Here is an 11,211-nt window from a genome sequence, read left to right on the forward strand (position 1 = left end):
TTGTAATTTTCTTATCCTCTCCCATGACTAATTTCTATACCTGTTGATTTTAAAACATGTAAAAGTTAAACAAATGAATAAAATAAGTTTCTATTAACCTAAAACTAAGAAGAAAATGTAATCATTTTATACAAATATATAAAAAGTATTGTCATTCCCCCGCCCCTACAGTTTAATTGAAATTCAACTAAGGTTTAGTCGTTCTTCTTGAAGGACATGTGCTGTCTTGAAATATATGCAGATAGAGGTGGAAGCCTGCAAAGGTACAGTGAAGGCTATTCATGACAAGGGTGGTGGAGTTTTCTGACAGCTTTTGTAGGTTGGGAGAGCTTCCAATGCATGTTAAGTGTCGCTAACATTTTGTAGTGAAACATTCCATGAAAAATAGTAAAACTTTCTATAATTTACCCTTCATTCAATCTGCTATTTCATCAGCTCAAGAAATATTTTATTGCCCTTAAGTCAGAGATTGTTAGCACTTCAATCATTTCACACATAATCATTAGGTTGTTCCTCTCACATACTTAAAAGAGATTACACAAATCAACTATGACAACATTTTGAGTATCTAATTATTAGCAGTCCAGTTCTTGACATTCTAAGAGGACAGATTAATAATGCAGGCTAACAATCCAATCAGATGGCACCTATTTTTGCCATAAGAAGGATGATATTGGATCACTAGAACTTTCTAATGTTGGATGCGTCAAAGGCCATATTTTCTAGGCCCAGATTCTTAAATGCCATTGAGATTGAATTAATTATGGAACAGTTCAGAAGAGATGCTAGAAATGCAATTGATGCAGGTAATTTTCTAATATTTAAATTTTATTTAAATTATCCATTGTAAATAATCAGTACTTAATTCATTATTTTAAACAGGATTTGCCTGTAGTAAACAATGTCATTATTTCTGGAATATATTTCTTCAAATACCCTTTATCATAGAAATCTTCCTGATGCACCTTCCTTAAGAGAGATCTTATGAAAAAGGATAAGGTGGTTGATTTCACTCAAGTATCGAATGGAGAGTGATTATTGACAAGTTTAAAGTCATAAAAAAAAACTTTAAATCATTGGCTGAAATGTTTAATACTTATATCCTTTTGGATCCCTTCAAACTTGATATGCTCCTATTTTCCTTGGTAAGTAATCCTTCTCTCCTTTTTCAAGAATAATCCTCCCTAAAATAGTAAGTAATACTATGGAATAACAACCAGCGCTACCAATCATGGTGGCTACGACGACAATGCAAGCAAGAAAGTCACAACAAAGTACACTTATGATGTTCCTAGTGGCTGAAAAGAGTACCCCATCTCCAAGGTTGAAAAGGGCACAAACAACACATGGAGTAACTTTTTTCAACCCCAAGCTAAAGGCTGAGAAAGAACTTATTTAACTTTCCTCATTGGATTATGAACCCTAGCTCCCATGGACATGGTTTTGAACAATTTGTTGCCCTCCGATGTCCATTTTCAAGGTATTATATCAAGTGCTAATAGTGTGAAGTCGACTGAGAAGAGGGAGGTGAACAACCAGGTTTATTATGATTTCAATATTGAGAGTAATAGTGTGAAGTTGACCGAGAGGAGGGAGGTGAACAACCAGGTTTATTATGATTTCAATATCGAGAATCTATTGAGGTGCGTCCTTATTTTAGTTATGTGTGCCAAGAATAACTTGTACGTCTATGAATTATGCCTCCCTCCTATGTATCATACCTCCTACCTTTAACATTGCCTCTATGTATATTAAGAAGGGCTGCCCACGAAGAAAAAGACGGGTAATGGAAGAAAAATCCTCTTCAAAACATGCATATTGCTCTTCTTCATATGCATGGGCAGTAAATCATTTGGCTTCTTTTTGCTCAATCCCCAGTTTAAGGTTAAAATATCATTTTAAAATTTTGAAACTTCACTTTAATCATTTATATTCTTTTAAACAACTATATATAAATAATCATACATACATACACGTATATGCATATGTGTACACGTATGTATACATACATACATGTAATTATATATCTAAGTCAAAGATATTGAGCTTTCTAGTGAAAATAATGTCCAATAATGTTGTATGAGCTTCAACCTTTTTATTTGAATAAATACATAATTTTTTTATAAAAGAATATATTGACCTACCCTTTCAAATTTGGGCACAACTCCTCCATCAACTTGCTCTAGATTACTTATAGATGAGCCATCAAAGTTCTATCCAATATTTGAAGGTTTTAAAATAATATTATTTATTTGTTTAATTTTAATTGTGTCAATATTATTAAAATTAGATAAAACACATTAAGTTAAAAATCTATTAATGAAAACTTGCCTAAATTTCAAGCAAAGCAAAGGGACAAATTGATTGATGAATTGATTGATGATTCTTTAAATTTCTTGCACAAAATGCTTATGTTAGAAATAAAAAAGCCCATGTGGTTGAGGTTGTATAGAATGAGGATCTTTCCATGGCATGTAGCCCACCAAAACAAATTAGCCTTGGAAGTGAGATTATGGTTCCAAATCAGTTTCCAACTGAGATTATTTTGAGTTTACGTGCAAGACCCGCTTACGGCATGTTTATTCAACATTCTGCGTACGCATGTGCACTGATAATTCGAGAACCCAGAAAGACAACACGAACTTCCGTGAGAAGCGGAGTGAATAAATCAACCGCGACTCCATTAACCTCCGATTCTCTCGCTGGTTTATTACGTGAAAGACCCGCTTATGCAATGTTGATTTCCTTCTACTCTCCTGATTCGAACTCATCACTTCTTTCGTCAATCCAATGTGATCTGTGAAATCTGATTCCAGACATTCACAAATCTGCTATAAAAAGCCCTCTCACCATAGCTGAAATTGCATTGGCAAAGAGTGAAGAAATGGCGAGGGTGGGAGCATCATTGGTGTTGGTGTTTGTGTTTGTGATGATGTTGGGGGTTGTAGTGAGTAGAGTGAGAGGGGACCAGTGTGGAGATGAGATACAGGGCTTGGTCAGCAACTGCGCTCCGATATTGCTGGGCAACGCTCCCTCTGCGGCGTGCTGTGGGCTGATCAGGAGCGCCGACATGTCGTGCGTGTGTCCCAAGGTCACCCCTGAAATTGCTGCCTCCATCAATGTGACCCAAGTGGTGAGCATCATCGAGAGTTGCGGTAGAAATGTTCCTCATCAAACTCGATGCGGAAGTAAGCATATCTTCATCTCAATCCCTTCAAAATCGTTTTCTTTCTTATTTGGATTTTTTTTTATGACGGTTTCTTTCATCGTCATATTGCAGGTATTGTGACACCATGATTGAAAGCCAGTGGAAGCTCAATAGAATACAGATTTTTACAGCTTATGAAGCATGTTCCTATTTAATAGCATTTAAATAAAATGTTTGTGCTTCCTAATATATGTAACTGGGATGGACAAACGTATGTGGGGATGGTTCGCCTAAATTTTAGAACCATCATTATTAATTAATATATTTTTTATCTTTTTGTCCAAATAGAATAGAGAACAGCCTATATCGTATTGGTTGCTGGTTTCTTGTTAGATGTATATTTTAAAAGAACTTGTTCAATTCTATTCAGAAAATCAAATTTGTGGTTATGGAAGAGTATGATTTTGAAAAATAATGTTTATTATAACAGAAATAGTAATGTTTAAATTAAATTGATCTGATTGTTTAAATTGTAATTTTTGTAGATAAATAATGAAATATGGAAATGTTTTTTTATCAAAAAAAATAATTGTATATAAATGGTTAAAGATTATTTTGAAAATGTTTTATAAAAATTGTTGTTATATGAATTATATAGTCATATCTAGTTTTTAATTTATTGATATTAATAAGTGGACATAAAAGGATGTTCATAGATTGACTATTTTTATAGGAAAGCAATGTAATTTGATGTTATAGATATGTACAATATGGGTGATCATCATTATTTATAATTATTTTATATTGTCTAGAGATGTCTATAATTATGTTATATTGTCTAGAGATGTCTATTACTTACTTAATGGACTTAATTATTTGGTGTACATAAAATAACAATCATAGTATCCTTTATTCAAGTCTTTTTAACAACTTCAAATAACAAGAATCCATTTTAGACCCTTAAAACTATATTTTCTAGCTTAATGGACTTTATTATTTGGTGTACATAAAATAACAATCATAGGATCCTTTATTCAAGTCCTTTTAACAACTTCAAATAACAAGAATCTATGTTAGACCCTTAAAACTATATTTTCTAGCTTTATATATGTTTTTGGATATTACAAATTTAGGAGAGAAAGATCACCTCTTTATGCTATGTAAAGGTTGAGTAACCATTTACAACATGTGACTAGATCATTGAGTTAATCCCGAGGTTGAGTCTCAAGAGTGACACCATTTTTTTGTAACAAAAGATTTTATTTCATTAGTTGGGAGGTAGATGAAACAATGACTCATTATTTAGAGTGGTGGAGGTGGATAATATTTATTAAATACAGTTTTTGAAATTGATTGATTGTCAGGTGGCATTCGAGGTGTTATTGTTTCTCTCAATTTTGGGCTACTTGGTAGGAATTATTTAATCCATCTATGTTGTCACTAGAAATTCATAGCTATGATGCTTAATTGCAACACTTTGATATGTAATATTTATCCTTAGTTTATATATTGAATACTATTTTTTTGTAACTATAATTCTTTAGTTTTATTTTCCACATACCTCCACCTATTTCAATCTTTGTATGAACTACTATTTTTGTGACAAAAAACAAAACATCAAAACTATAATACTTTGAGAAATCAAATAATGTTAAATTTATTAATTTTTTTTGCTTACTAAACGACTGAAGACAAGGATTCTATTATATTAAAGGATTAATACATTATTTTCAAGACATAGAAAATAGGCCAAATGGCCCTATCTCCCAAATCCATACTAGTTCACAAAATGAGATTAAAAAATAGAAAAATGACCAAGGCTTATAATAGTCTAAACAAAAAACCAAAGACATCCTTGCCTCATCCTCTTGGCTCATGAGACGATGCTAATGATTTCCCTTGAGCGATGCCAATTGCTACTGAAAGATGCTCCACTTGTTTAGGAGTCAACTCCTCCTCATCCTCTTCTTCATCAGAGGAATCTGGGCTTCCCAAACCATCTAGACATTCTTCATGTTTATATTTCCAAACCCACCCCTCATCTTCATTTACCTCATCTCCTATAACTCTTTCAACCCATCCCTTAGGCGAAAAAATCCATGAATCTCTTTAGAAACTCTAGGCCCCTCCTAATTCTAAATTCTCTAGCCTCAAAAATCTTTTGATTCCTAATGGTAAGAATTGGAATCCTTGGGACCTCCCCTATCTCAGTTTTAACTACAAAGTATTGACCTGGATGCGAGATTGTGAGCTTACCATCCATCTTATCCAATTCTCCAAGAAAAGTTCCCTTGAAAATACGATGCTACAAAATTTTTGCATCCCTTTTCCTTTCGCCCATTTAGATAATTGTAGCAAAAGACATAGCTGAAATATCCAAATTCACACGATATCTGTGATCGGCAAGGATAAACTCTGGGCCCAAAAAAACTTTAACTGCATACATAATCAACCTATGCAAGAAATTGATAACCTTGCGCAAACATTTTTTAGTGATCTAACGTAAGAAAGCCATTTTTTTTTCTAGGCCGCAAGTCTAATTGGAGAATCCATGACAACAGAGATGAAAAATAAGAAAAACCCCAAGGAAATAATTTTGCTCGGACGGACAAAATGACATACTATTTACAGATTACTTGTATAATTCTCAAAATCTACCACCTTCTCGAGAATTCTACTTCATCTTCAACATAAAGACCACCAACTCCAATGTCCTTTCGAAATCCATATAAGATCTGCCATATCTAACTATCCCATTGTTACAAGACTCGATCCAAATGCTGCCGCAGAATGATGATAAAGGAAATTCTCCAACTAATTTGAATTAATGAAATATGGAGGGATAGAGATAGAGATAGAGGGGCAAAGAGATATAGATGTAGGGGCCTAGGAAGAGGGAGAAGGAGAGAGAGTAATGAATTGAGTCTAGAGATAGAGGAAGATGGAGGTAGAGAGGAAGAGGCACATAAATATATAGAAGGTGGAGAGAGGGAGTGATGTAGATTGCAGAGATATAGAGAGATAGAGGGGGATTTGGAGAGATAGATGAAGATATAGAAAGTAATATATAGAGATAGAGAGATGGATATATAGATAGAAAGGGATCTTGTGAAGTAACATATTTAATATTAGATTCAAACTATAATCATTTATAAAAACACAATCATTTAAGCAAGGATAATCTCAACTTAAATATTAAATTATATAATGATAAAAAGCTAATGTGAATTTTATATTTTATTTAGATTTACAAGTAATGAAACATATCAATTTTATAGAGATATAGTGGAAGATAATTGAAATAATTTTTTAAATTAAATATAATTAAAAAAAAAAATAGAATAAATTAAATGCAGACTTAGAATATATCAAAATTTAAGGAGGTAGGAAAGAGATTATAAAATTATGGAGCAAAAAAGGCAAAGCGAGATTTCGCAGGGAGCAAGGAATGAGGAATGCGAACCATCCATCAACGCTGGGAAAGGCAGGAGTCTGAATTGCGTTGAGCAGGATTTCATCCAAACAATCAATGTTGAGGAAGAAATTAAGGAATATGTGGAGTATCTCAAAGACCTAGTTATCATTTGCTGGTTTATCGGTGCTACGACGGATCGCAAGAGGATCAAGGATACTTGGCACATGCCGCAAATCACCAAATTCCTGCTCAGAGGGTTTTTCATTGTCATCTTCGCAACTCAGGAAGAGCGACAAAAGGTGTTGGAGGGGGGTTTGTGGTCAATGGACTCAAAACCCTTACACATTCAACGCTGGCATAGGAATTTCAATCTGCTAAAAATAGATCTGTATGATAAATTGTTGTGGATTTGCCTAAACAATCTCCCGATGGAGTACTGGATAGAGGAAGCACTGGCAAAAATTGGAAGATCATTAGGAACTTTGATGGATATCGATGCAGAAATTGCTCTTGGAGACTCTTACATTTACGCGAGATTACAATTGGCAGCAGTTAGAAAAATTCCCTTGCAGGTTAAATTATGTGCGCATGGGTTGGAGTGGATTCAGTCGGTGGAAATAGAGGAGGAAAAATTTTATTGTCTAAATTGTGGTAGGCAGAACCAGTCCACAAGCAACTACAAGATCCCAAAGAAAGAAAATAATGAATGGAGGCCGAAGCAAAAAGAGAATGCCGAAAACTGTGAAACTATACCGTGTCTTGAATACAAAAAGAAGGAAGACGATCTACAATCTATTCCCTCGAGGCCGGAAGAATTGAGGGCACAAGAGGACCCAATATTGGATAAAAAAGTTGATCCAGTAGAGTATGGGGACAGAATAGACATTGCGGCGCAGTCGGAGAATGAAAATTTGTCTGATGCCGAATCGGAGGGCGAAAAACTAGGGATTGTGGATAAACGGAGTATTGGCCAATCACTGAGCACTATTGCAGAGAAATCAAAGTCGAACAGGGGGAGAAAATCAAACTGAACTAAGAGAGAAGAGGAGGCGGTTGAGTAGGGCCTTCTCAACATTTCAGACTTTCTTAGATGGAAAAGTATCAAGGGAGTCAAGAGCTCCCTTGGGAAGCAATGAAGATCATTACATGGAATGTCAGGGGAATAACTACCCCTGACAAGCATCGCATGTTAAAACGACATTTGGTAAAGCTAGCATGTGATATTATATTGTTGCAGGAAACAAAATGTAGCATTGAGGAGGGGGATAAATTTGTTAGTTATGTTAGAGAATGGAATGGTGTCTTCCAACCAACAGTTGTTGGGCAGGACGATTGGGTTTGCTTTGGAAACCGACTTCTGTTGAAGTGGAGCGTCTGAACGATGGGAGCAATTGGATATCATGTTTGGTGTGTAGCAAGAACATGGAATGTGATTTCAAATTGTTGAATGTATATGGGCCCACCCAATCTCAGGAGAAATTGAATCTCTATGAGGAGTTATATCAGTCTCTATTGGCAAGCGGCAATAAAAACAATAATGGGGGGTGATTAAAATGCGATTTTGGATCTCACGGAAAAGAATGGTGGGGCGAACAAAATGACAAAGGACATGTTGGATTTCAGGAACTTTGTGCAAAGAAGTGAAGTCATAGATTGTATACCGACAGAAGGATGGTTCACATGGACAAATAGGAGGAAAGGTTTCTCCAACATTGCAGAGCGACTGGACAGATTCATGATCGGTAATTTTATTGGATGAAGGAAGGGATTCAAATATCATTGAAAGTATTGCCCTTTAGTTTCTTCGACCATTATCCGGTATAGCTGGACATTGGTGTCGCTATTCAAGGTGGCAGCGGGTACTTCAAGTTCCAAAATAAATGGTGGAGAGACAAATCATTAAGGGGGTGATTGGAAGAATGGTGGAATCATTGTAGCTATATTAAAGGTATGCCTAGTTACTATTTTTTGAAAAAGATATCATTTATTAGGGATTACCTTAGAGTGTGGAATAAGTAGGTTTTCAAGAATATTTTCTCAGAGAAAGAGCGACTTGAAGCAGAATTGGAGGCCCTCAATAGGAAAGTATTCGTTGATGGGATGAATGCGAAAGACTTCAGTCAAGAGAAGGTGCTAAAAGAGATGTTGTCTAAGGTGTTAGCCAAAGAAGAAATCTATTGGACCTGATCAGGATAAAGTCTAAGTAAGTGAGTCAAATGGACCTGATGAGACTTAGACAATTGATGTAATTGCCTAATGAATTCAAGGTATCTGAAGCAAAATACTCGTTGAAACTAAGACAATTGATGTAATTGTCTGTTTTAGATTGTGGTTGATAGGTTGATCAATTGGCAGTTGGATTGAAAAGGGAGACACAATTTTGTATACAAGATGACCTAGATGATATAGGTTACACAACCGCTCCTTTTAGAGATGGACTGCGATGAACTAGGTGTGATCGACTGGATGGGACACCATGCAGGGTGTTAAGTTATGATGACCTAGATAGGGAGGGTGAGGCAGGGAAGTCAATGTGAGATAAAGGTATGGAGGACTTAGTACGTCATCGTGATTGTTTAAGGATAGTCCCTCACACTTAGCTTTCTCGTAGCAACCCTATTTCTTGTGTATGCATGCACATAAAATATTTACAATGTATGAGTGAACATATGGATGGGTGATATGCAACGAAATGCAATATATACAGATGAGATGGAATGGCGATCCATGGATTTATTCATTGTGCTTTGTATCCTCATTGAACATGGTAGTACCGATCTTGGTTGAGGTATCAGAAACCAAGTTTGAACATTACACTTATAAACAAACATCATAGATAAGGAAAGTAACCCAACATTTTGGTTCATATGTAGATGGTCGAGGTATATGCTGTAGTCAGCAAGCCAATAGGGATCCATGACTGCATATTTTGCATAGGATTTTGTAGCTTAGTGAACTTCCCACGTAGACACCATTAGTACATACCCTAGAACTTCATTGGATAAATCCTCAGACACAAAGAAAAAGATATCCGGAACCATCCTGGCCACTCTAATCACTTGTGGATATCTTGGAGTGACATAGGAACTAAATATATAAAGCAATAATTTGATCAAGTTCCTATCAGCCAAACAACATCTTTTTTGTCAAAGATATATGTCACCATGTTTTGTTTGTTTCAAGGAAGGATCGATGTTTATGTATAAGGAACAATTTTATTGCAATGTTTTTTGAATGTTTTGGATGTTTTTGGATTTTTGAAATTGTTTCATTTTGAATGTTTTTTGCTTTTATTTCAGGACATTTTTCAAATATTTTTGGTATTTTTTGAATGAATTATGAATGTTTTTGGATTATTTTGGGATATTTTTCAAATGAGTAACTTAGCGAATAACCAATATTTAGAATCCACTCCCATCATTAGGTTAAAAAGGTTTCCCCTATTTAGGTGTCAGTGTGAAAGTATGATGTAGGACACATGAGGTAAGAACCCTATTTTCAGATCAATAACAAGCCATGGCAAATAGGATGTATGAGTGGATGTAATGGATGTAATCACAACAAGTCTGAATGGCAATGGAGCTACGACCTTTATGAATGCCACGTGTTTGCAAGGTTTTCGCCACCATACTTATCCAATTTTCCATCGAAGTGGTTTTCACCATTTGGACGACTCATTTTTCTTTACTATTTTTCTTGAATTGTTTTAATTTTTTTGTACTTTATTTTTTAGGACTTTTTCTGAATATTTTTGGTATTTTTTGATATTTGATGAGCCCGATGCTCTGGAAAACTTATGTATGAAAATTTTTGCGATGCATGTTGTTGATTCGCTCTGCTAGTGGTTCTCCTTCTAAATATGCTAACTGATATGCCCCAGACTCGAAGAATACAGTGATGACATATGGACCCAGCCAATTGGATCCAAATTTGCCCCGGTGTTCTCTATTTTCTTTATTGCGAGGATTCTCTCTGAGAACAAGATCTCCTACCTCAAATGTGCAAAGTTTGATTGTATGATTATAGCTTCTGCTCATGCATTGCTGATATGCTTTTAGGTGATTGTAGGTAGTTTGTCACTTCTCATCAAGCAGTTCCAGATCCTAAAGATGTGAGACCCGATACTCTTCATCAGTAATCAAATTGTGCAAGGAAACCCTTAGGGATGGTAATTCTACCTCAATAAGCAAGATAACCTCTATTCCATAAACAAGTGAGTAGGGGGTTGCACCTGTAGGGGTTTAAATGCTAGTCAGATATGTCCATAGTGTTGGATTCAGACGAATGTGCCAATCATGACCGACATCATTGACTTCCTTCTTTAGGATACTCAATATGTTCTTATTTGAGGCTTCTTCTTGACCATTCCCTTGTGGGTAATATGGGGTGGAAAAAAGATGTTGGATATGAAACTTCTCACAGAGTTCACAAACATCCTGATTTTTGAAGGGAAGCTCCTTATCTATGATGATGGACATGGGTACACCATACCAGAAGATGATGTAGTTTAAGATAAATGAAGCGACCTACTTGTCGGTTATGTGGGTAAGTGGAACAACTTCGATCCACTTGGTGAATCATTCTATGTCGGTAATGATGAAGTTGTGACCGTTGGATGAAGATGGATGAATTTTACCCACAAGGTCCA

The 11,211-nt window shown here is 35.4% G+C and overlaps 1 protein-coding gene across 1 annotated transcript; it reads left to right on the forward strand.

Annotated features, from left to right (window-relative positions):
• Positions 1-2,876: 2,876 nt before the first annotated feature.
• LOC131054815 (uncharacterized) lies at positions 2,877-3,480 on the forward strand. The gene is made up of 2 exons (XM_057989424.2): positions 2,877-3,188; positions 3,281-3,480. Exons 1-2 carry the CDS (start codon positions 2,885-2,887, stop codon positions 3,295-3,297), a joined length of 321 nt encoding a protein of 106 aa, XP_057845407.1. The 5' UTR covers positions 2,877-2,884; the 3' UTR covers positions 3,298-3,480.
• Positions 3,481-11,211: the final 7,731 nt, after the last annotated feature.

The sequence above is a fragment of the Cryptomeria japonica genome, chromosome 6 (assembly GCF_030272615.1).
Source record: "Cryptomeria japonica chromosome 6, Sugi_1.0, whole genome shotgun sequence".
NCBI classification, from domain to species: Eukaryota; Viridiplantae; Streptophyta; class Pinopsida; order Cupressales; family Cupressaceae; genus Cryptomeria; species Cryptomeria japonica.

Excerpts from the sequence above, each read along its gene's own strand:
- LOC131054815 (XM_057989424.2), top strand. The coding sequence starts at position 2,885 with ATGGCGAGGGTGGGAGCATCATTGGTGTTGGTGTTTGTGTTTGTGATG.